At 34.4% G+C, this 26,992-nt stretch overlaps 1 protein-coding gene across 2 annotated transcripts in view; it reads left to right on the forward strand.

Moving 5' to 3' along the window:
* lqfR (clathrin interactor lqfR) overlaps positions 1–22,964 on the forward strand; it is a 35,679-nt gene extending 12,715 nt beyond the window's left edge. The window contains exons 2-7 of one of the 2 annotated variants that reach the window (XM_017617086.1): positions 2,822–3,023; positions 3,086–3,235; positions 3,305–3,491; positions 3,572–3,665; positions 3,731–4,539; positions 21,166–22,964. In XM_017617086.1, the coding sequence (XP_017472575.1) occupies positions 2,822–3,023; positions 3,086–3,235; positions 3,305–3,491; positions 3,572–3,665; positions 3,731–4,539; positions 21,166–21,812 (2,089 nt within the window). In that variant the 3' untranslated portion in view covers positions 21,813–22,964. Of the gene's footprint in view, positions 1–2,821; positions 3,024–3,085; positions 3,236–3,304; positions 3,492–3,571; positions 3,666–3,730; positions 4,540–6,005; positions 9,703–21,165 lie in introns of those variants that run through there. The other variant, XM_017617085.1, reaches the window with a different exon arrangement.
* Positions 22,965–26,992: the final 4,028 nt, after the last annotated feature.

Consider the following 26,992-nt stretch of genomic DNA (forward strand, 5'->3'; position numbering starts at 1 on the left):
CTCAGTATGCTTTGACATTTCATCATGAATAGACGAAATGTCAAAGCATACTGAGCATCTTTCTCTTTGACACCATGTCTGAAATCCCACGTGATCTGTCAAATACTAATGCATGAAAATCCTAACCTCAAAAAAATCACCCGTTACATTAGGGCGGTCTATAATGTATGTGAAAAAGTAAGGTCGGAATTTTTATGCTCTCGTCTAGGATTGTTCTATACTGAAAAAATATACCCATATTTTTTATTTTGAATTCAAAAAATATTTAGAGGTCGCTCAAAGCGCTCAAAGTGTTACATGTATTTTATATGGGGAAAAACCACTTTTCGTAGAAATGGTATATAATTTTTGAAAATCAATATTTTTCGATCGGAAAAATCTGTTTGTCTTCAGAAGATTTCCAATAATAGTACCCAATTGTTTTTTTTAACCATGTTTTCTTAGTAACCATATTTTATAGGTCCGCCAAAACCCTCGGAAAGTGCCAGGAAATGCAATGGGAGATAAATAAAAAATCTTCAGTATTAAAAAATGGTTATATAAATAATTGGATATTCTTATCGGAGGTCTCCTGAAGAGAACCACGGGTTTACGGTCGAAAAACTTTTACTTTCAAAAATTCCATACCATCTTTACGAAAAGTTGTTTTGTCTTTTGCCATATAAAATACATGGAAAACTTTGAGCGCTTTGAGTTACCTTTTAATATTTTTTGATCTTAAATAAAAAATAGGGGTATATTTTTCGACACAGAACAATCCAAAAGCGTTAAAATTCGGACTTTACTTATTTTGGACCACCCTAATGCACATATATGATGTACATGAGTTTAACGTGCTTTAAAAAAAATTTTTTTTTTGGCCATACACAGGTATGCGCTCGGGGGCCATCAGGACGCCAAAGCCACACAAACTCTGACAATTTTTGTTTTCTTTGTATTTCCAGATGACTTTTGTACAAATGCCAAAGTGGCCGGATGTCTTAGCTACATACATGCGTTCAATCGATTACAACCGATGTTATTAATGTTGTTTGGAAAAAATTTACATTTCTTATAAAATTATGTGTAAAAATTGTTAGAAATTATACAAAGATTTTCACGAAAGGGAAAACGCAAAGAAAAGGGAGGGTCTTTATTTTGAGCACTTTCGAATTCTTGTAAAAATTCGATAGCATCAGAAAAATTGAATCATCGAAAGTCGAGCAAACAATTTGTACGAATTTGTACGAATTATGATGATTTTTGCCCAAATCGCGTTTGTGCAGACCAAAAAATTATCCATCACTCAGAACTGTACTCGGCTGAAAAAATTGTATTCGCAATCGGAATTGAAATATATTTTAAAGAAAGTCAGAATAACAAGAAATATTCATATATGTATATCCTGTTTTTGTTTATCTACATAAATTTATTATGTTTGAAATGCAACTCAGCTGGTGTCCCAGCTGGTAGAAAACTCGCAAATTCCTGCAAATTTGTGTTCGTGAAGAAATTGGCAAGTTTCTCAACATGAGAGAGAATTTGAAAGAATTTTTTCTTACTCTGACATTTTGAGTGTTGGATAATTCTTGCTGGATTTTCGACGAACAAACCTATTTTCAGCTATAAATTAACATTATTCTTGGAAACTACTACTATCTTTTTCTCAAGCTAAGAAACTCCTTCAAAGCTTTCTATGCTTCTCAAGCGTACATAAAGTTGAAATTACCCAATGTTGGATATTGGAGATACATACATATATCTTCGTTCTCAACTTAACCTCAAGTCATTCATAAACCTAAATGTACAACAAAAAAGACAAAACAGAAATGAATTACCCAGCTGGTAAGAAATATTTATTTTATGGCCCCTTTTTTTTCCTTAAGTGCAATGCTGAATTTCTACTACCAACATTGTCATTAAAACTGTTGTAAATTAATGCCTAGTGGAAATACAGCATAATGTAAAATATCACATAAAAAAATATTAGTTAATTTCTTATTAGAAAAGTAAAAGAAAAAAATCTAAGAGGTAGAACTTATTTACGATTTTAGAGGTATCCACACACCCATGCGATTTTATCGGGGCGAAACTGTTCCGAAATAACTACAACAATACCCTCCATATGTAGTTTTAAATAGGAACATCACACTTGTGCAATTTTGCTGCAGCGATTTATTCCAACATTCCAACAGCCGGTTCCCTCAGCAATTTAAATGGAAAACAAAAAAAGAAAATAGTTTTCCACTCAAATTGCTTTCGTGAAATTGGCCGATAGACTTCAATGGTCAGTAGAAAATTTTAATTGAAGTCAAAACATAAGTTGCGTTCCAGATGCTTCACGATATTCACGAAATTCACGATTTGCAGGAACAGCTGTTTTCTCCATTAATAAACCTTATGGGAGGAGGTCACCTGGAACGACTTCCTGTAAAAACCTGCAAATCGTGAAGCATCTGGAACGCAACTATTATCGAAATAAATTCGTCTACAAAGTTATGTAGTTGCAGCCTTTTAACATAATTTTATATGGACTATCTCTCAAAAAAGTTCCAACTAACTTTGAATTCGACCATGAATATACTCAAATAATCTTAACTATTACAAATGATGGCTCTTAGGGCTTCCGTTAGTGGAGCTTGACGACAACGACTGAGATATTAACCGATCTGGGCGGGGATGTTGTAGCCGCTACAACAACAAAAACAATGGCTCTGAAGAAAGAAAACTGCTTTTTAGGAATACATAAATAAAGTTTTATTATTAAATATGTATACACATATGATTTATAATTTATAAATGGTTATTCTTAATCCTCAAACAATTTACAATTTTTCAACAGCACCAATGTCGTAATGAATTATACAGAAATCGAAGGAAAGGTACGAGAAGCAACAAATGATGACCCTTGGGGGCCTACTGGCCCTTTAATGCAAGAGTTGGCGCATTCGACTTTTTCATATGAGAGTTTTCCGGAAGTGATGTCTATGCTATGGAAGCGTATGTTACAAGACAATAAATCCAATTGGCGAAGAACCTATAAGGTATGAGTAAATATATTGATATTAAAATTGCATTTTTTTGTTAAGCACATCATTCCGTGCAGAGCTTACTTTTGTTGAACTATTTGGTACGTAATGGATCCGAGCGTGTGGTGACATCCTCGCGAGAACACATTTATGATTTACGGTCGCTGGAAAACTACACATTCACCGATGAAGGTGGCAAGGATCAGGGTATCAACGTTAGGCATAAGGTAATGCGTAAACTCAAATTAATCTTCCTCGCTTTTATTTTGCTCAATCTTGTTTTTACTTCATTACAGGTTAGAGAATTAATAGACTTCATACAGGACGATGAACGGCTACGCGATGAACGAAAAAAAGCCAAAAAGAATAAGGATAAGTACATTGGCATGAGCAGTGATGCGATGGGTATGCGCAGTATGAGTGCACAAAGTAGCGGTTATAATGACTGGCGTGCGCAGCGCAGCGATTTCGGTGACAATTGGTGTAAGTACCTACATAAATAGCGTGTATTAATGAAGCGAAAATTAAATAAATTCGAGCCCTTTACTCTCTATTTACTCTAGATTCTGATGCGCGTGGCGGTGATCGTTACGAGGACGAAGACGCGCAGTACGAGGGCGAAAGGGAGTACTCCGATAGCGATTCTCCCAGTCCGAGGTATGTAATCCGTGGTTATATCAGAAACGTGCTTCCCGTGTTTTACAACTTCTACCATTTTACAGGAGAGCCTATCGCTATAACGATCGTTCGAGTCCCGCTGAAATTGGAACGGAAGCAAAGCCGCCGAATTCCATCAGTATGAATTTACGTCCAAAATCTGCGACGAGCAGCACGACGTCGAGCATCACAAGGCAACCAGCGGCGAAACCGGCTGTTGGTGCTAAAAAAATTGATATGGGTGCTGCAGCGAACTTTGGTAAGATGTCACCTTCTGCAGCAGGCATACATTCGCCGACTCATCGTGATACACCAATCGGTAATGGCGATGATTTGATTGGTGGCAGCAGTGGCGGTGGTGTAGGCAGTGGGGCATCATCTATTAACAATAATCTTACGAACGTACAACAACACAGCAATAGCAGCAATAATAACAACAATAGTTTAATAGATGATATTTTCAAAACGTGCGCCGTGCCGAATGATAAAACATTGACCAGTGCTGCTGTTACGCCTGATGACTTGGACGATTTCAACCCGCGTGCAATTGAGTCCAAGCAATCGCAAGAGTTCGGTGATTTCACTTCGGCCTTTGGTAGTGCTGCGGTACCGGAACTACCCTCGGCGAACATTGCATCAGCTTCCACCGATGAATTTGCCGACTTTTCAGCATTCCAAGGAAGTACAACTTCAAATATTTCTAGTGGAGTAGACAACAATTTGCTGACAACTGCAACACCAGCTAATGAATCGTTTGATTTGTTCAGCGGTTCCACTACAACTGTTTCCACAACAGCAGCGTCTGGTGCTTCAACAGCCACGGATCTATTGGCTGGCCTAGGGGACTTGTCCATTCATCAAAGCATGCCAATGGGTAAGTGTCTTTATATTTACATTTCTGAAGTGAAACTTCTTTAGCAGCCGTAGTAATTAAAAACAAAATCGTCACGAAAAAAGTTCGCGTTCAAAATGCATGGGAAGTGCATCTCTTTTCTATATCTCTCACTTGCCGCCGATACTAATATTGAGCGTGAAGTATCGAAACCGGCTGAGTGGCGCCTTAAGATTAAGATTGTGTTTAATATTAAAATTAAAATAAGGATTAAAATTTCATAATGCAAAACTAAAATCAAACTTAATATTAAAATTATTATCAAAATTGAGTTGAAGATTAAAACAAGGCTATGATTTAAATTATGATTAAGGATAAGGTTAAACTTGAGGTTAACATTAAACATGAGTTTAAGACTTAGATTAAAATAAGGGTTAAGATTAACATTAGGGTTAAGAATACATCTAAAATTAAGATCAAAATGAGGTTAATGTTGAGGTTAAGATTAAAATAAAGGTTAATATTAACATTTTTAAAGTGAAGTGAGAAATATTAAAACTAAGGGTAAAATTAACTTAAGAACTAAAATTAAGATTAAAGTTACTCTTAAGTTTTTGTTTTATAGTTAAATTTTATTTTTAGAATTTTGACGTGATGGCGTGATCATTCTTAAGTTGTTTGGTTTTGCTATTAAAGTGAAGATAAGTATTACTAAGAATAACATTAACTTAAGAACTAAAATTAAGATTAAAATTAAAGTTAAGATTAAAGTTACTCTTAAGTTTTTGTTTTATAGTTAAATTTTATTTTTAGAATTTTGACGTGATAGCGTGATCGTTCTTAAGTTGTTTGGTTTTGCTATTTTCGGGCTTAATAATAACTGTATTCAGTTGGAGACCGTTTTTAATGAAAAATTATAGTGAAAAAACAATTGCTTATAATTTGATTACTATTACAATTAAGGTTAAGATTAAGTTCAAAAATTAAGAATAAAATTAAAATGAATATTAAAATTTAGTTAAGATTACCGTTAAGTATTAAGGTTTAGGATTTAGATAAATTTCAAATCAATAAAATATTCCCAATTAGTTAGCATAGTCACTAAATCGCAATGTAGGATTTTTTGCAGTAGGAAACGAAGGAAATGAATAGAGAGAGGTTTTATTTCCGTTGTGCTGCCCATGCCCACAAATTTTTTGTTTATTGTGTAAGTTCGCTTGCGGTAAGCGAAGTATTTTTCTTAAGACATACATTCAAAATGTTTTCGTGCATGCCAATATATTTGCTTTAACACCTTTAACTCTAAAGTTGAAAACGTAAAGTACCAAATTTACATGTGTATAGTATAGTTAAATTTAAATTTTTGATCAACTGAAATTACCGTATTGAAAAGTAGGAATAATATAAAGTATTGAAAATCGCATACGTTTTGTAACTACTCGTACATACCTTTTGCCATTTTGCGGAGACAATTTCCAATTGGATACACACGTTCTTCTCAATTTCAGCCGAGGACGGCAATGAAGAGACGCACACAATCGAAACAATACCTGCCACCGTTAGAAATGCATTGAAACAGGCAATTAGCACAGTCCAATCCATACCGCAAGTGGCATGCGCAGCTGATACAGCGAAAATTGTGAAAATAATTGAACAATTATATAACAATGGAGCCTTGCCCGGATATTGCACAGCGGAAAAATTAGTTGGACTAGACAAGGATGAATTCGATTGGTCCCAGATCACCGCGTACGAGTATGCCGAACTCTTGAGAAGCTTAACGAAATTATTTAACTGCGAATGGCCTAGCATTAAGCCATCCGTTGGTGATGTGCAAGTTTTGAATCTATTAAAAATTGACTACAGCTTCGCCTTCATATATGAAACATTCTATGCACTCAACAAGCATTTGGCTAACGCAGACGGCGATGTATCCTCAACGACAGTCGATGTGCTGACAGAGCTCGTTAGCGACACCCAATTGCTGCCATTAGCTATATTACACATTTGTCGAGAACATGCGGCGCTAATACAGAAATTCAAATCTATATTGCATGCCTTGCCGGCACAACCTTTGGAAGAATTCAATGCAGCTGTTACAGAATTTTTGCAAATTATTATAGCGATGCCAAGTTGTGTTGCCAATAAGTTGGGGCAGGCGCTACCAGATACATTTATGCCTAGATATTATGGACATCTTCTGCTCCTGCATTTGTTGCGTGTTTTCAATTTCATTTTTAAATGTGAAGATGTTTCCTGCTTCAACTTGGAATTCTGCAGTAGACTTTTAAGCCGCATTATTACAAATTTTTGTAGTATCGACCAAGATGCCAATCAGTTAAGTGAGTTTTTGAAAATTGCCGATGAGTTTGCTAAGTTTCCGGTGCAGCGTGATATCCTACAAACCATTTTTATTTTGCTGGACGCGACCGCCGCACACCGGTTGGCTACGGTTATGATACTTTCTGCTCCTGATGTCGATGTTTATCGCTTAATTGGAAATGCGGCCGCCGCTTCTGAAATGTGGCGAATTTGTTTCACCCAAAAACTGACGCTACAACGCGCGCCAGATGCCGAACATGCTCTGTGTGCTATAGTTCGGTATTTAGCTCTGAACGATCAACAACTCGTCCAACAGCTCTTCAAACAACTACTTGACATTTGGTCGAAACGTAGTGCATTGCAGAAACTAACTGACAAGGAGCATTTACGTATTGCAAAATTACTTATAATAGCCGCCAAACAACTGTATATCGATCGAAAAGGTAGCAATCTGCTCCAGTTGGATGACAACAAGTATAAACGCGAACTGCACGAAGCTTTGCGCTTCCATCTTGAATGTACGGACGTAGTGAAGCGCCATATAGGCATGAAAGTTGTAGAGTTGATATTCAACTATATGGAAGACCCACAAACAAAAGAAGAGGAACGTTTACGTTTCGAATATGAAGATGTTTTGAAGTTGCCGCGTGGCAGTCTAATAACGGAACTCGAATGTATTGCTAACAATTACAAACACGCTCAGAAAGCTGAGAAGGCGTACTCAACGAATAATGTGAGTAGATTAAAAAAATTATTAGAAAACTTCACTGGAGAAGCGTCTAAAATTAATAAACCTGTAGTTCCAAATTCCAATTCCAAAACCGTTTCATCGAACGCTTCTAAAGCAACTAGCGACAATTCGCAGAACATTGAAAAATCAGCGCCCGCAATGGATCTAGATTCGGACGACGATGAAGAAGAATACAAACCTTATGATATGTCTAACGATACGTCAGTTATTACAGAAAAACGTCCCAAATTTTTACTGGATCTGCTACACACCTTAAGCACAAAAACAGACAATTACGAAGTGTTTGAGGCTGCTATGTCCTCAGCAGAACAGCTTATACGCACGCAATTGCCACAACAAGATTCCCGACTTGCTGTTGATCTATTGCGCCTCTTTGTACCGTTAGAAATGCAATACTATTTCGAAGATTTCGAGCGCACGAAATTCAAATGTGGCTTAGCGATTTGTGTCTCGTTACCTGGGCCCTCTGCGGAGTATCTGTGTCGTGAATTCCATACCGACAACTCCTGTTACAATGCCAATTTGCGCATTCTTATGTTGCAAATATTGGCCGCTGCTGCTAAAGAGCTCTCAGGCATCACCGCCGAAGCGGAAGTCAACATTGAAACAGCGCTCATACCAACACCAGCTAAGCATCCGCGTAAATTTAATTTCGAAAATGAGCACGAGTCACGTTTACTGGCAGCACAGCGAATAGTACGACAACGTCTGAAGGAAAAAACCAAAAGATTTCATAGCCGCAATAAAGCGTTGGACTCAAAGTTGGCGAAAACGAATCGTTTCCATAGTGTCGCAGGCACATTCTTCTTCTCGCTTGTACGCGGCGCACGCACGCGCCAAATGCTGTATGTGAAGCCAGACCACATTGCGCAGGATATAGATGCGCTGTTGTTGGTGAATTTCCTTCATACCTTAACTGTGTTTGTGTTCAGCGCCCAGAATTGTCCACTCCTGCCAGTAATCGCACGAGAAGTTTTCGATTTATGCGCATTTGTCCGATTCAACGCCGAGGCGCGCATACGTTTAGTCACGCTGGAGCTGATTGGCGCCACTCTGGTGTGCACACCGTCACATATACTGACGACCCAGTTTGGCGAGCAGATTGCTGAAATACAACAATGGCTGGAGGATTTTGTGAAATCTCCTCTATTTGGTGGCGAAACATCAGAAGAATGCCGAGATATTGCTAATCGAATTCTGGACACCTGTTACAAACTTTATTCCACACAACAAATAGAATGAAGTGTACGTTGATTTTAAGATTGAACAATTTTCTTATGTAGATAAGTTACAAAAGGAAAAAACTGAATATAATTCGAATAAATTAACAATACAAAAAATGTATACATATTTATTTTGCTTGATAGAGTTAAGGTAGAGCATGCGGTGCATCTCCCAGTCTGCGGACCAAGACTTCAGATTCGCATTCTGCATAATGATATCAACGAACAAACGTACAAATTGTATGTATGTATGTCTGGCTATGTACATAGTACGCATCCACTATATATCACAATTTTATAAAACTTTAAGGCAAATCTTTGTGATTGAAAAACTACTTAAAAAATACTATTCTATGGTTTTTAGTCTAAACAAATGCATTATTTGCCCTACAAAGGCTTTAAGGGGTATTTTATTTAAAGGAATTACCATGGGCGTACGCAGGTGCGGGCTAGGGGGGGGATGGCGCATTTTATATTGAAGTGAAATCACAATATATCTACAAAATTTATGTGTACACTGAGACCTTTTTTTTTGTAATTTAAATAAAGCTAAAGATACAAGTTTATTTCTATTGTACGATTAATGAATGAAAATTGTTAACAATTAGAGTATTTACATATATGTATGTGGAATAATACAGTTCGTTAAAAAATGATAGGGATCTAGTGGCTGAAAAGTTACAAAATTTAGTTGGAAGATTCCTTGCACATATTTAATAATTATAAAGCACAACATACACTACGCTTTGCACCCAAAATTTTTGCAAAAAGGATCTCGTGCTTCCACAGTTCAATGAACGCAGAACAAAAACAAATGTGCTACAAGTGCTTATGGAGTGAGCAGCTCTGATTTAAATAAACAAGTAATTTTTTAGCAAAAAACACAACTAACTTCAATTCACATGTAAAACTTTAAGATTTCTGTTAATTTCTTCACGATCCAATAGTCGGATCTAAACCAAATTAGGATTGGACCACCTCTGAGGTAAAGAAAATAACTGATTTTTGCCTACCAGCTAATTTCTACCTGAGGATGTACACACAGAACTGAAACTACTGGTTGAAGGAATGAATATAATCCGCTGAGACGTACCTAACTATGAACCAACGACGATTTAACACGGCTATAAATAGTGACAGACAAACAGAAATTATTCAGAACGAAAAATGACACTGAAGATGGCACAACGCCGAAACCGGTTTGTCTCCAAACCAAATTTGACAAGGGATGACGGAAAATCGTTCCACATTACATCACACTCCTACCCTGTCGGAAACACCAACAACGAAAATGAGAGTACCACCTTTCCTTTAAATGTATAAATGTATGTATACGAAAAAAATCTTCCGACGAATAGATAACCTCCCCATTTTTTTGAAGTCGGTTAAAAATAATGAAAAAATTACGATTTTGGTGTAAAGACGAAGTCGCATTTTAAAATTTGCATGCAATTAAGGTTACTAATTAATTTGTATTTTAACTCTTCAATAAGTTCATAATAAACTTTGTGCAATATAAATTCCTTTGTAGGGCTCGGGACAACTCAATTGTTACAATAACGAGTAATTTTTAAGCAAAAAACACAACCGACTTCAATTTTCATATACAAATTTAGGGAGTACCGTTAATTATTGAAAATGGACAAAATCGGACAATAACCACGCCCACATCTCATATAACGGTAATTTAGAGAAATACGAAATATTCGATAAATCAGTAAATATTAAAGCTAATTTATTCAAAATTGATGCTTGCAACAATTCTTTACGAAGAAATACATTTATGATAAAATTTTAGAAAATGGGCTTGGCACCGCCCACTTATGGTCACATATATGTATATCGGTAACCGTTCTACCAATTTGTACCAAACTCGGTGTGGTTATTGTGCTTGCCACACAGAAGCAAAACGTTGAAAATTATTGAAATCGGACTAAAATTACGGCCGCTTTTCATATAACGGTAAATTTCATAAATGCTTGAAACTGCAATATTTCGAAATTTAAGGACGCTAATTTACTCAAAAATAATATTAAAAACAATCCGATGAAAAGTAGTAACATTGTTTGGAATTTCGCAAGAAGGGGGTGATATCGCCCACATATGACTATATAAGTTTATCTCATTATGTCTAACTAAACGTTCTATCGAAGTTGTTGAAAATATGGGTAAAACCACCCCGGCCTATCATGTAGCGGTAGTTTTCGGAAAGGTGGAAAACATATATTTAATACTTGCGCCGGGGATTTAATGTTTCGCTCCGCATGAACTTAGACTTTCTTACTTGTTAATAGCTATATTTTGGCATTTCTAATAAAATTTACATTAAAAAAATCTCAGCCCCCCTCTAAATTATGCTCTGCGTACCATGGGCATAACAACCGCAGTGTTGCGCGAATTATTAGTTCGGTGTGTATTGCGGACAACGTTTTATCGGTTGGGCATTTGCTACAGTGTTGCAGATTTTTTTTTANGCCCATGGGCATAACAACCGCAGTGTTGCGCGAATTATTAGTTCGGTGTGTATTTCGGGCAACGTTTTATCGGTTGGGCATTTGCTACAGTGTTGCAGATTTTTTTTTATCAGTGCGGCATTAATACCGCTTTTATAACTTGCCTCAAACAGGCCCTACCTAACAGTAGCGCGTGAGATAATAGCAGCTATTGATTTAATATTCCTCCCTTACTCTGCAAAACATTTTCTTTTTTGGTGGAAGATTTGTTCCATTAAAGAAAAGGTAGCTAAGTTTTACTAAAGGTCTCTGAATTTATGTTTTAAAGCTGGCTTTTTGATCAAAATGTGGAAACTTTGAGTCAGTGAAAAAATATGTTTATGTAGTTTTATTTCTGCGGCTTGACAACAACGTATATTTTAAGGTTGGGCATAGTTTTGTCTGAGGTTCTAAAATGGCTGCCCCTCTGAATACGAAAAACGTTGACCACTCCCTAATTCCATACCCTAGTGTCACTCAAATCGAATTTTATATTCTCTGGGATGGTAATGGAAATATAGCTTTCCGAATTTTAGCAACCGAAATTTTAGAAAAATTCGCAAGCCAAAAACAATCTACAAAAGCGAATTGCATATCCGGAATCAGTGTCTTAAATACATTCTAAAAATAGGAATGGTCGTCAGTAGACATCAACCTCCCGAAATTTTTACCAGATTAATCAACAATTTTGATTATCTGCAGTACGATCTTTTTGAAATATGCAGGAAACAATTTTTTTTTTTGCATTTGCAAAGGGGGTTCCTCCTTAAAATCACCTGCAAATAGTAGTAAAAGTATTTTATGTACATATTATACGAGAAAATGTGCTTAAAAATTAATATAACAGTTAAAAATATAATTTAATTTCTATATATGTATATTCACAATTAACCACTCAACACTTCACACATTCATATTATTAATAAAACATACATATGTACTAGGGCTGTGTGATTATTCGATTACTCGAGCATGTTGGTTAATCAGTTATTCGGTTAATCAATTAGTCTAGTAATCAAGATTTTGATTACTCAAAACGATGATTAATCGAGTTACTTAAAACATGATTGCTCAAAAAAATAAGTTTTGCTCATTAAAAGAGTTTGCTTTAGAAAATGCGTATTTTCTTTATAACAATCTGTATGTGACAAAAATATTAAATTTAAATTTTTGAAAACAGAAACGTTGTTTCCAAAGTATCACTATTTTATATGTAAAGAGTACTTTGAAATGTTGATTACTCATTTTACTCATAGTGCCGATTAATCTTAAAGCAAACTACTCAAATATTTTTGTTTTTGGTTATTTAAAATCTTAATTACTCGAGTAAACGAACTTTTGAGTAATCATAATTTCCAGTTAATCGAAGAATTGAGTTACTAACTTAATGATTCATAACATTTTTGAATAATCAATTAATCGCACAGCCCTAATATGTACATTTACTGTGATTGTATTTTCTTATGTTTTTTGCTTAACAAATATTTTGGATTTTTTCCGTTCAACGCATTTGCATTGCAAATTGCTGAATATTATTTAAATTTATCAAAAACTAATGATAACTAAAATTTAAAATCTGTCAATTAAAGCATTTCTCAACATACCCGGCCTTGTACCACCGCGGACGTATTAGGTAAAGCAAACAGAGAAATCAAAAGTACATAAATTGGATGTTTAACGCTTTGCTTGTTTGTGTTTCCTCAAGCGCTCGTAACTATCGCAGCTTACATACATATATAAATATCTCGTTCTAACTATTTTTTTAGTGTTGGGCAGTATCGATACCAAAAGTACTCAGAACTCGATTCTCAAAAGGATCGACAGAACCCAATTTTTGAAAGTATCGATACTGAGTACTCCAAAGAACTCAGTACTTACAAAAGAAATGGATAGTATTTAGAACTTAAAAGATGTCGAAAGTACTCAGTACTCAAAAATATTCTGTTCCAATCTTCCGTTTTGATACATGTACTCAGGATCGATTCAAATTACTCAGTATTAGGTGTCGAATATACTTAAAAAGTACTGAGTTTTATTTACATTTATCGGTATTCAGAAATGATTGTACTCAATTTGAAGTTTCAATAGTTTTCAAGTACAATACTTGTACCCAGTACAGTTAGCCATTCATTTTACGTAATTTGGGATTCATATATTAATTTGAATAAAATGCTACCAGCTTGTGTGTATATTTAAAGAAAGTACCCAATACCCAATCCTTAAAAGTATCGATACCAAAGAACTCGATCCTCAAAAGTACTCGATACTTCCCAACACTAGTATTTTTACTACCTCCCACACTTGATTCTTTTTTTACGTGCACACACACACACACATATATTTAGCATTCACTTATTTGCTTTGTACTCTTTTATTAGCTTTCGTTTAAGCAATAAGAACTACTTCCGCTGTTTTATTTGATTTTATTTTATTTAGCTTTAGTTTCATACACACCTACGGTCAAAATAACAGCTGCTCAACTTTTTGACAAGTTTTCAAAGTTTAGTTGGTGTTCATGCCTCCGTACAAATAACGCGCGCAGCATAGTGTATGTACATAAACACATGTGTGTGTATGTACGGGATTTTTTTGAGACTTCAAACTTACACTTTATTGTACTAAAAGTTGATGGGCTATAAAATTGTGAACCAAAAAATATTCTAAAAATTCTGAATAAGTTTGAAATTTTGGTGAACATTTTTTGCTTTTTTTTCTGTTAACTAGCCGACGCCACGCACTGAATGTGATCTTATAAATTTTTAGACAGCCGGCAACTCTATAAAAAAAATAAAAATAAAACCTTCTGAAGGCCAAACCCTTTCATTTGACACCTAATTTTGAAAATTGAAAGGACTGTGCAAATCTGATGTCATCAACAATCCTACTCGAATAATAATACAATATTCCACATCTGTAGGCCAAGCCTTTTCATTTGACACATATTTTTTTTTTGAAATTAAATGAACAGTGCAAATCTGATATGATTAAAACATACAAAAAAAAATTCAAAACATATGAAGCAATCAATATACTAACGAAACTGTGGGCCAAATATAGTAAATTGCGTTTGTAGTTTTTCTCTGTGAAGCATTATGTTTCAATTATATGGAGGCAGGCAAAAAAGTCATGGCGACAGTTCATAAAAAACTGTTTGAGCTTAGAGAGGGAAAAGTAAAAGTCATAAATACAAAATTCTACATATGCAATTTACTCACCCCTCTCTTCGCGAACGTTACCTTTAAAAAAAAAAAAATACTGGAATCGGCGCGGTACCGACTAATCAGTTTTCGAGTAGCTGCCTTTCGCGCTTAATCTATTAAACCAAGGGTTAATTTTCCAACTGTAATCAATTATTTAAGTACCGTGGAATATTCAGGTGAATGTAAATATCCTCTACTTGGTATTTTCTTATTTTTTTTTATCAAAAAATGGTCCTTGAAATATATAGATGCTAAGGATTATTAGTAAAAAAAGTGTGAGTACCGATCCGTCAGGTCATTAAAATTTTACGCATGTTTTGGAGAATTTTATGTAGTTTTCGAACATATAATGGGATCTCTTCGCGCGACTTTGAAAATATAAATAATTTTTTTCTTAATTTTTTTTTGAGAGACGAGAATATTTACACTTATGTAATTTTAAAGTATAACCTTTGTTCTCTGAGAGTGGAAAACAGGAAACAAAAACTAATCAAAATTCTATCACATTTAAATGACTGGGTCTACATGTTTTGTGAGTTTTGGACGTCATAGTGATGCAATCCTCCCCATACTTTATATTTAGGGTTTTCTAGTAAAAGAGAGAGTACAAACTAAATTTCATCGAAATCGGATGAAATTTAATGTTTCCGCCCACAGAGTAGAGGGCGTGGCAATTATTTCATATTTGCCAAGTTTCTTGATTCCCTATTTCTAAAAAAAATCAAAGCTTATGTTAAGTTTTAGCGAAATCGCTGGAGGTTTACAGTTATTTTTTCAAAAATAATAATTGCAATATTTCAAAGATATTCAAGGATAAAAGTTTAAAAGGCCATTTTCAATACCCAATTGACCTTATGCACCAAACAATTTAATCAGCTTTAACTCGACTCAATTAGAATGCACTGATTTTTTTAAATAACTTTTTTAAGTAATGTTTTTTAAATTTCAAAGCCCTTTCAAAAAATCCCAACGTCAGAAAAAAGCTAAATGTGAAGGTGATTTTGCCCATCTGAAATCAGAGTCAACAAGTAAAAGCTCTGGACGGGGCGTAAAAACTTGGAGGTCTTTCATAAATGCGGACACTAATTGGTTGGCATTAGGTAAAACAATATTTAATAAGTTTAAACAAATGTTGCAATACATAATGGCGGATCTTAAATTAAATCCGTGTTGGCAAACCAAATTAAGTAAATAATTGCGTCCTAGTTTCAGTATCAAATATTTTCTGTATTGTTTTCTTTATGATTAATTTTTCCAAAAACACAAAATTTCTATGAAAAGAAATGTCATCTAATGAAGGCATATACAGATGGCAGCGTTGACCCGGATCAACTCGTTAATAAGAATTATCTCAGGAATTCGGATTAAGTCCTAGGGTTAGTTCTCAAACTTAATGTGGATCAGGGGCATTTTCGAAGACAACACTGACTAAAACGCAGATAACGTTGAATACAGAGAACATGCTAAACTAGCCTGGACCTACTAACTAGTCGTCGGTTATTCAACCACTTCAGATACCGCATTCAGTGTTGCCATTTTGGTGCTCTTGGAGCTAGATTTAGCTCTTTATTTTTCTATTTAGCTCTGAAAATTTAGCTTTAGCTCCTAGCTCTTTTAAAAATTATCTAGTACTCTTTTAGCTCCAGAAAGTTTAAGTTGTATTTATTATTATTTGGTAATATATTAAAATTAAAAAATCTGTAATTTACTTATACAAGTGTCTAAAATTTATTTGGCTTTGGTGATCTCAGGCTATTTTGGATATTTTCATAGTACTATATTGCGATTAATACTTAGAAACGTTCCATTACTAATGCAAAGGGCGCTTAAGCTAATGAAAATGGGCATGTAAGTCGATTAGTTTCTACCAGGGGCGCGGGAGCACATAAACTATACTGGGCAGTAATTCGGGCTCCGATAAGCGGTAAGATCGTGTATTCTCTCAGACGGCCACGGTAGAAAAGGAAAACCAAAACTTAAGCGTTGATAAAATTACAAATTTCGAAATGCAGTGGAAAAACATACATTTGCATCCAAGGGAAAATATAGACTCCACCAAAAATTAATTAGAACAAACTCCTTTTTCTGAACGCGCAGATTTAGGTTTTACCTTAAAGAGAGAATGAAATAAAACTTGTCAGAAAAATTTGGCCAAAATAATGATTCGTAACCCGAGTTTTTACGGCCAATTCAAATATTTGGAATTGCAGGTTTTAACAGTTTGTAAAGTATTTTTAGTTCATTGTCTATTTTATATAAGTATGTATATGCATACATATACATAAGTGTTATAAGTGCCGTAGCAAAGAATTTGAAATATACGCACCTTATTTTGGTTTTAAAAGGTTTTTTCAGTACTTAAATTTATAAAATTCGTTGTGTTTATTATAATTACGGAAAATGTAAAAGCAACTTTTAAGTCAATAACAGCTCAATTTAAAAAAAAATATAGTTTTTTCATTTTAGCTACTATTAGTATTATTTAGCTCCAAACGAAAGTTTTTTTCTGGCAACACTGCCGCATTACCGACGACGACGAGGTAGATGCCCAGGCTAGTTTTGCATGTTCTCTGTACTCTACGCTCTGAACAAACAAGTAAATTAAGCAAGCGAGTTTGGCGTCCGCGGTAGCCGAGTAAAAATAACTTTTGTTTTTATTATTTTTTAATTATATGTATGTACATATTTATATTTAATTTTTATACCTTTCATGAGCATGAAATGGTATTATAACTTTGGTCCGATGTTTGTAAGTACCAGAACAAAAAGAGATAGACCCATTAAAATGTATACTTTTATGATCAGAACGTCGAGCTGAGTTGATTTATCCATGTCCGTCTGTCCGTCTGTCCGTCTGTCCGTCTGTCCGTCTGTCCGTCTGTCTGTCTGTTTGTATGCAATCTAGTCTCTCAGTTTTCGAGATATCCGGATCAAATTTGGTAGGTGGGTGTATTTTTATAATGTATTAATCATTTGTCGGAACCGGAAGAATCGGACCACTATAACATATAGCTCCCATACAACTGATTGTTCAGATATGAGATTTTTCATTATAACTTCTCCATTTATGCAGCTACGAACATGAAATTTTGCAGTACTTGCACCCATTATCAACAGAATACTTACAGTGAAAATTACAAAGATCGGGTCACTATAACCTATAGCTCCCATACAACTGATTGTTCAGATATGAGATTTTTCATTATAACTTCTCCATTTATGCAGCTACGAACATGAAATTTTGCAATACTTGCACCCATTATCAACAGAATACTTACAGTGAAAATTACAAAGATCGGGTCACTATAACCTATAGCTCCCATACAACTGATTGTTCAGATATAAAATTTTTCGTTATAACTCCTCCATTTATATAGCTGGGAATATGAAATTTTGCAGCGCTTGCACCCATTATCAACAGAAAATTTACAGTGAAAATTAAAGAGATCGGATAACTATAACCTATAGCTCCCATACAACTGATTGTTCAGATATGAGATTTTTCGTTATAATTCATCCATTTATGTAGCTAGGACCATGAAATTTCGCGCTGTTTTCACTCATTATCAACAGAAGACTTACAGCGAAAATAACAAAGATCGGGTCACTATAACCTGCAGCCCCCATACAACTGATTGTTCAGATATGAGGTCTTTTATCATAACTCCTCCATTTATGCAGCTAGGAACATGAAATTTCGCACCATTTTCACTCATTATTAACAGAATACTTACAGTGAAAATAACAAGGATCGGGTGACTACAACATATATCTTCCATACATCTGATTGTTCAGATATGGGATTTTACTGTAAAACTCCTTTATTTGAACAGCTAAAACCGATAAATTTCGTAAGATATTTTATAAATAATAATACAAAGTCTACTGAGAAAATCGTCAAAATCTATGCTGTATAAGCTTTATCTCCTATAGCACTGATTGTTCAGATACCAGTTTTTGCGATATATCTCCTTTATGTAGGAAACTAAACCCAATAAATTGTGTTACCGGTTTACATACCGATCACATAGCAGTGAAAATCACTTAGATTGGTGCCATATAAAGTATATCTTCCATACCTCTGATTGTTTAGATGCGATTTTTTATATAAGTATGTAACTCCTCTATCGATGTATGCAGATGTATTCAAAATCAGTAATCTGTCAAACTAAAATTTGCAGATGTTCATGAAAGGTATGAAGCCTTCGGCATAGCCGAAGACAGCGCTGTTCTTACTTGTTGTATTTTATTTTACTGTTGCTTTTTTGTTTTATGTTATTTAATATAATTATTTCAAGACCAAAGCAGCCATAATCACAATTAAAAAGTAAAAATTGAAGGGGTTAAAAATATAGAAAAAAAAATCTGGCAGTGGGATTCGTAATACTTCCGTCTGTCATGGTACAACTGCGCCGTTAATCCAGATTAACGTTGCCCCCTGTCTATGCTATAAAAATAAAACTCCTGGATCTGTCACTTTGGGAGGTGTCGCTTTTTGCTCCCAAGCGAAAAATTATGAATGACAAAACTGAAAAATCTCGCTTATAGATAGCTTAAAAGTCATGTCAAAGTCAGCATTATTTTATTGCTACCTTGGATCTCCCATTTTGCTCCTAAGAAAGTAATCACGGAGTACAAAACTGAAAAACCTCGCTCATAGCTCTGAAATCACGTCAAAGGGAGTATTATTTTTATTCCTCACTTTAGGAGTTGCTTCCTTTCAAGTTCTAGTGGGGTAATAAACTAGAACACCAGATTTTTTCCGAAATATACATTCCAACTTCTTCAGGCCAATTACTGAAGATTTTAAGTATGCAGCTCAAATGAAAAATACCTAGTATTGGTAGCAATCGCTGAAAAGCAAAAAATGGCTAATTTCCATCTGTTCTTCGCTATTTCCTCTATAGGCTTCGATGCAATGAACATTGATAGATTTGGGTTCAGTTACGAATTAATCGCAACCAGCCCCGAGCTTAGCTATTCTAGAGCCAGCACAGTTTGCAACTTACATATGTATGTGTGTACATTAGGGTGGTCCAAAATAAGTTAAGTCTAAATTTTAATGCTCTCACCTTCTATGATGGTTCTATATCGAAAAAAATATACCCCAATTTTGTATTTTGAAATTAAAATTTATTTAGAGATCGCTCAAAGCGCTCAAACAATAACTTTTCGCAGAAATGGTATAGAATTCTTGAAAACCAATATTTTTCGTTCTCTTTTCTTTTCAGGAGACTTCCACCCAGCAAATATTGAGGTTAGTTATCGATTAGAGAATGATTGGAGAACTAGCCACATTCTCCAATCTCAAACGCTAAAGAACGACTCGAAAAACTATCGAGAATCATAATGATCTCAGCAAAAATGGGATATAGTTCTCGACTCGAGAAAATATTAATTCTCTAATCAAATTCTAATGGGGATCTCTAAAGGGATTCGAATGTGAATTTCAAAGTGCTGTTTTGCGTTACTAAATAAAATGCTTTGTTTTCTAAATTTGTATTAAATGTATTTGCAATAAAATAAAAATGAATTATTTGAACTTAAAAATAATTTATGATTCTTTCTTTTGGAAGATTGCTTATTTACATTTATTTGAATTTGCGTTGTTTCTCTAATCATTCTCGAATCGAATTCTAATGTAGTTCTCTAACTTCGTTATTGACTCGTGAACGATTAGAGAATTACCCTAGTTATCTTTTGTAGAAATCCAAGTTTCTCTAACATTAGAGACTGTGTTTTGCTGGGCAATAAACATAACCAATTGTTTAGTTAACCATTTTTTAATACACATTTTTTTATTTATCCCCCCATTGCATTTTCTGGGGGTTTTGGCGGACCTACAAAATATAGTTACTGTGAAATGGTTAAATATATATAATAATTTCTACGAAAAGTTGTTTTTTCCATATAAGATACAAGGAAAACTTTGAGCGCTTTGAGCGTCCTTTAAATATTTTTTGACTTCGAAATAAAAATAAGGGTATATTTTTTCGGTATACAACAATCCAAAGGGGTGAGAGCTTAAAAATTCCGACTTTACTTTTTCACATGCATTTTTGGACCATTCTGTACATACATAAATACATACTGTGGCAATGAGAATTTTAGGAACATTGTATACGCAGAGTTTTATAGTTGCATACTACTTCTTGTATTGACTCCAATTTAATATAATAGCCGCAACGTCTTGTGCGCAGTTCCAGCTGTAGAATATCATTGGCTCTTGTGTTCACTTAATTTTGATCGCCATTGTAGGTGTATATTAAAATACCGTGCTAGTAACGTTTTTATTTGTTTCAGTTGTTTTATTCTTTATCTGCTTCTTGTTTAAATGCTTTCCAGATTTCACACTTTTTCAATGTATCTTTCTTCAGCATCACAATAAAACTCTCACCTATGTATTTCTAGGCTATAAATCCTATACATAAGTATTCATGTATGCATGTACTCGGGCTGAGGCTATCCGTATATTTGGATAAATCCGGAAGTCTGGTTCCTTTTGTTATCCGGATATTCGGTTAATATTCAAAAAAAACCCAGATAGAACTCCCAGCCCTAGTATGTACAGATATTGCATATTTTCGATTTCTTTTCAACTTCACCATCTTTTCCAAAAAACACTTAAAATTATCTGGAAAATCTATGCACGAATCTATAAATTTTCTTTCTTATTTCAGACAATATTCTACCACCAATTGCAAACAATAACAACAATCTACTACAACCCATCAGCGCTAATAACAACAACCAGCAACCGCAAACACTGGATGCGGTAACAAATGCCACCATGCAATCGATCGTTGCCCAAAATGTTGGTGCCACTTGGTCTGATAATTTAAAAGCTGGAGATCTAAAAATCGATCTGGATAACTTGTTGAACAGCAAATTAAATAAGGCGAATGCGCCAGCACTATCGATGAATGCTTTAAAAACACAAAGCCCAACGAACCAGACAGGCAGCGCCAGCATTAGCAACAACAATGTGCCTTTGGCGGTGCAATCAGCCAGTAGCTTTAATGCACTTGGCGGTAGTGGCATCTCACCGTTGACAAGTCCCACTTTTGGTGCACCAACAACTGGTGCGCAAGTAACCACAGGTCTACCATCTGCTGCCATAGGCATTCCAGGCGGCGCCTTTTTTGCCGCTGCACCACAAAACATTCCACCGCAATTACAACAACCAACCGGAGTAGCAGGCGCAACAACAACACAATTGTTTGCCAATTTTAGTGCAATTAATTTGGCGCAGCCACAGCAACCGAAAAGCGGCGGCAACAACAACAATAACCAACTACAAGCGCAAGCCTTCGACATATTCCAATGATATCTAATAGCGTAAATGCATCACATATTATTTACTGTATAGTTTGGATATTTGTATGGAATTTTTCGTTTCATTATAATTTTTTTATTTTCAACTGCAATGTTTATTATTATGATTATCTGTGTGTGCTGATTATCTGTATGAAGTGAAGTATTGCAGTTTTCGACTGCTAATCTTTCTTAATGAAATTTGAAAGCAATTCAACAAATGAAGAGAATATACATATAAATATTCAGACAAGCAAATAGATATTACAACTTTTTGTCTACCTACATATATATGTACATACATTTGTACATTCTACACACTTATGTACAAGACTTGTATTGAATTAACTGGATGTGCTGTTGTCTATTACTTTTGAGTTTTAATTGTTAATTATTGCAATAAATATGTATGTTAAATACAATAGCAAAGTATACAGTACTTGCATACATACATATACTATGAAAAAAAAATGAATTAACGTTCGAAAAGTTAAATAATATTAAACCCAAAATTTGTATTAGTGAATAAAATGCATAAATTGAATATACAGAGGAGAATGTGTTTTTTGAAATTTTAACGTATTATTTATTGATTCATACTTTGGGAATGTTTCAGGGCGAATGCAATCCACGAATGTACATGTATGTATGTGGGTACATATCGCTACCTTAAAATAGAAAGACCTTAAATTATTTTTTATCGGTAAAATCAAGATAGAAATTTCAGTATGTTTAGCTGTGAATTTTTAACTTTTGTTCAGTTTCTCAGTCCAGTTAGTTTTTCCATATCAAGGTGACGAAATTTACGTACGCATCGATGGTAAGCGTTTATCGTATATTGTGTTAGTCGCCTTATGCCTTCCTCGAGGTTGTTGGTTCAAATAGTATTACTTGTATTTTTGAAACACCAGTTGATTTCTCAAATTCAAATTCACAATAAAAAATACACAATATCGCACCTGTCGCGCATATGAAATCGTTAATACACGAAAACTGATTTCATACGATACGTTTACAAGCGTTTATCGTCGTATCGTATGAAAGTTTCTAATAATGGGGCTACTTTTGTTTGTTTGTGACCCCTCATATGTACCCCAGTAAAAGAATTATGTGTGCATTTTCGCTCTATTAAAGAAGGGTACAACTTTTTGCTGTATGCAATTATAATAGCCTTTAGTTTATAAGTATTTTCATATGTAAACTTGATATTCGTTTATAATTTTAACTACCGTTATCACAAACAATAGTTAATATTCAATAGTAAATAATTATATGTGCAAAATGAATTACTCAGCTTCCGCTTGCTCCAGTGTTAAAAATTTTCAACAGAAAACTACACCAATGATTGGGTGGTAAAACATTAAACATACAGAGGCTATTTTCATAATAAAAACCGTTTTCTTATTTGTCCATTTTATATTATGGCCCATAATATCCCGTGGCACTGAAATATCTAAAGAAGAGCCCGGAAGTATAACAGGAATGAACCTTTGTGGCATGAAAGGTAGCTACATAACTGCTAAAGTAATCAGATAGTTGAATATAATAAGAAGTTCCTTTAAAAATCTCGACGACTATTCAAATCATAAGCTTGGCTGCCCTATACAAACCCCAAAAGAGTAGCCAAAACGACATATCCAAAGGTTAGCTCATAGGAACAGCTGAACTACCGTAAAAATTGATATGTATTTGAATCTCTCTGTTACAAGTAGACGGTAGTTAGAAATAAATCGTTGAACCACAGCCCACTCTATCGCACAAAAATGCGTTTTTAGCAAATTTTTACAAATGTTGTAGGAAGACTTGAAAACCGTTACTTTCAGTGATGAAAAAAACTTCAACATATTTGATCCAGATGCCCACCATAACAAGTGGAGAGTCATTCGTCTTCCATGGCAAACCTGTTCTGGGCAAAATGGATGTTTGATTTAAAGTAAAATCGTATAGCTTTTAAAATGAAATAAAGCAGTTTCAATTTGACAAAAATGGATATCCAGAAGTTGAAACTTTGGCTGCGTTTCTTTATACATTCCGGATAATCCCATTTCACAGCCGGAATAAACAGAATGCGTTTGAAATATACGTCAACATATCATTAGAAACCATGGTGTAATAATAACAAGGTGTTGTCAGTAACTTAACCTCACTTTTTCGGCAGGTCTATTCCGGTCACGCATTTTAAAGTAGTAGAAAAAGTACTAATTATTTACTACTTTTAATCCGTTCGTGCATACTATTTCAAATTAAATGTAGAAAAATGTTTAATTACAGGCTTATAAGCCTGAATATATGTTTGTATCGTCAGTTGCACACAGCTTGGACATATATTGTAAATAAGGCAATTTCCTATAAAACTGTAAATGATTTTTTAAATAGATTAATAATAATAATAATAACAATAGATTGGCGCTTACACATATGTTAGTGTTTGGCCGAGCTTCTCCTCCGACTTGTGGCGTGCGCCTTGATGTTGTCACACAAAGCGGAGGGACCTACAGTTTTACGCCGACTCCGAACGGCGATTGCATTTTTATGGGAAGCTGTTTTTCATGGCAGTAATACACTCGGAGGTTTGCCATTGCCTGCCGAGGGACGACAGCTGTTAAGAAAACACCTTTTTTCTATATTTTTTGCGATGTTGCTTTGACCAGGGCTTGAACCCAGGTACTGCGGAGTGAAGCGCGCACTGCTTACCACTACGCCACAGCGGCTGACATATAGATTAAAACACATAAATATCGATAATATAAGCACAATCATAATTTAAACATGCTGCCGCTCTATTCTAGTGTATCAGTAGTCCATTTGGCTCGATATTATGACAATGCAGCAAAAGATATTTAATATAAAAAATCGCCTTTCCATACGATTTTTGTGTACGTTTTTTCCATTGATAACCACGATGTCTTTTATTTTTTACTTTTTGCGGACAAAAATTATACAAATCCAGCAATTTTAAATATTAATATTGTTCCGAAAACACCAAGTTCTTTAAATATCGCGATAAAACGAATTACTAAAAAGGAGTATTTTAGATACTATTTGCCAACGAATATTAGTATAAAAATTAAGATCGACAGCACTGAAAATAAGCATGCCGATCTTGTCAAAATCACAACAAACACGTCGCTACTGACAACACCTTGTTATTATTCCACCATGATCAGGAACGTTCTAAGGAATAAATAAACAAAAAAGTTTATTCCAAACGTTCAGAATGAATAAAGAAATGCAGCCATTGTTTGCGCATTATATTGGAAAAATTTTCGGGCATTTCGACCGAAGGTTTTTTGGAAATCGCAGCGGTAAAACATTGTTATTCTTATCGTGCGACCAACAAAGTTGTTATTCGAGGAATGAAATACTTCTTCAAATATGGGCTTTAATACCACAGAATTTGTAAGATCTACTCCTCAACAAGATTTTTACTTATTCGAAACAGAATGACAACGTGTTGAAACTTATATACATATACCAAACTTCACAAATAGGAGGAAATCATACAAATTTTACTACAAAATTTCGGTAAAATCAATGCCGCGAAGGGCAAAACAAACAAAATTGTGAAATAGAAATCTAAACCAATACCAACAAATAAAATTGTCTTTAAAATTAAAAAAAAAAAATAATTCATAAACTGCAACTTGTTTCTTTGCACATATAAATATTTTATATTAAAACTTCAGCATAATGGTACAATTAAATTATCTTGTTATAAACTAAAACATACTAAAGCATATAAAGGTGTTTACATTTATTCTTTTTGATAGAGTTAATGAATACAATCATAGGGAAAAAACATCAAAGATCTAGTATTCGTTTTTCATTAAACCAGTTGAAGTGGAAGTATTGCACATATAATCCTTTTTTTGGGGTATGTACATTAGGATGGGTCGAAAATTGTATTTTACCTGAATCCTTTTGTAATACATACTTTAAAGATGGGCTTGCTCGACTTTGCAATCATAATTTTAATATTGCGCGAATAATTAAAGTATCACGTTGGGTGTTAATGTTGGCCATATTATAAGGTCAATTGCAGACCTGCAAAATGTAATTTACTTATTTTACTTAATTACAAACAGCCCGTGCATCGACCCCTAAATGACGGATTTTGATGTATTCTTAGACAATATTTCCTAGAAACCAAATCACACAGTCATAATAAATATTTTTGTTGTTGTATCGGCTACAAAATGTTTCCAGACCTTCTTCTTTCGAGTCTATCGGCCCTATGCTGAATATCGGAATCTTCATCGTCGCCGATCGTCGCAGCGCATCAGTGCAATGGCTGACAATGGCCGTATCGTAAGGTATATTATTTGCCTTCGCCCCGAAACATCCCCTTACTAAGAAAGTATTCAATACATACGAACATACCATTTTAGTAGTAGTGTAAATACATATGTTTATACCCACTCCGTCCTGATTCCCATTTGAATTTAGTCAACTCATATATGCAGTCGTTTCACTCAAAAACTACAAACAAATAATAAAACAAAGGTTGTGTAAAATAAATATGTATGTGTTAATATTGTGTTCTTGTTTTCATACTTCAAATTAAAGTAATAATAATAATTACTGCTTCTAGACAATTTATTTTCAGCTGAACCTTCTAATAAGATGGCGCAAGCAGACAGATATTAAGTAAAAAAAGGTTAAAAATTCTATGATCTACAATTATAATCCTGTAAATTCCATGTTGCTTTCACACCTAATTCGTTATACTATTTTTAAAGCGTTTACCATCCACATAAGCAATATTACATAACAACAAATAAAAACAAGTAATTTGTAAGCAAAAATTAGAACCGATTTTAATTCTCATATAAAATTTTAAGAGTACCGTTAATTTCTTCATGATCCAATAATCGGATCTAAACCAAATTAGTATGGGACCACCTCTGAGGTACCACCTTCTTTTTAGTAATTCTAGAAACCGGCCAACGTGGTAAAAAGTGGTAAGATGCATAAAAAATATTCCGATGAATTGATAACCACATCCTTCTTTTGAAGTTAGGTAGTAAGAGCTAAACTCAACACTTTTTTGTTAGATTGGTACATATTTTACAAAAATTTAAATGTTTCGTTTCAATACCTGAGCGCATTATAATTTTATTTAATAACATGTCGCTGGTATGATATAATCAAAATATGCGATAATTGTCTATATGGCCTAGTTATAAAAAAAAA

The sequence above is a fragment of the Rhagoletis zephyria genome, unplaced genomic scaffold (genome assembly GCF_001687245.7).
Source record: "Rhagoletis zephyria isolate East Lansing unplaced genomic scaffold, Rhagoletis_zephyria_1.1 Rzeph_scaffold_01331, whole genome shotgun sequence".
NCBI classification, from domain to species: domain Eukaryota; kingdom Metazoa; phylum Arthropoda; class Insecta; order Diptera; family Tephritidae; genus Rhagoletis; species Rhagoletis zephyria.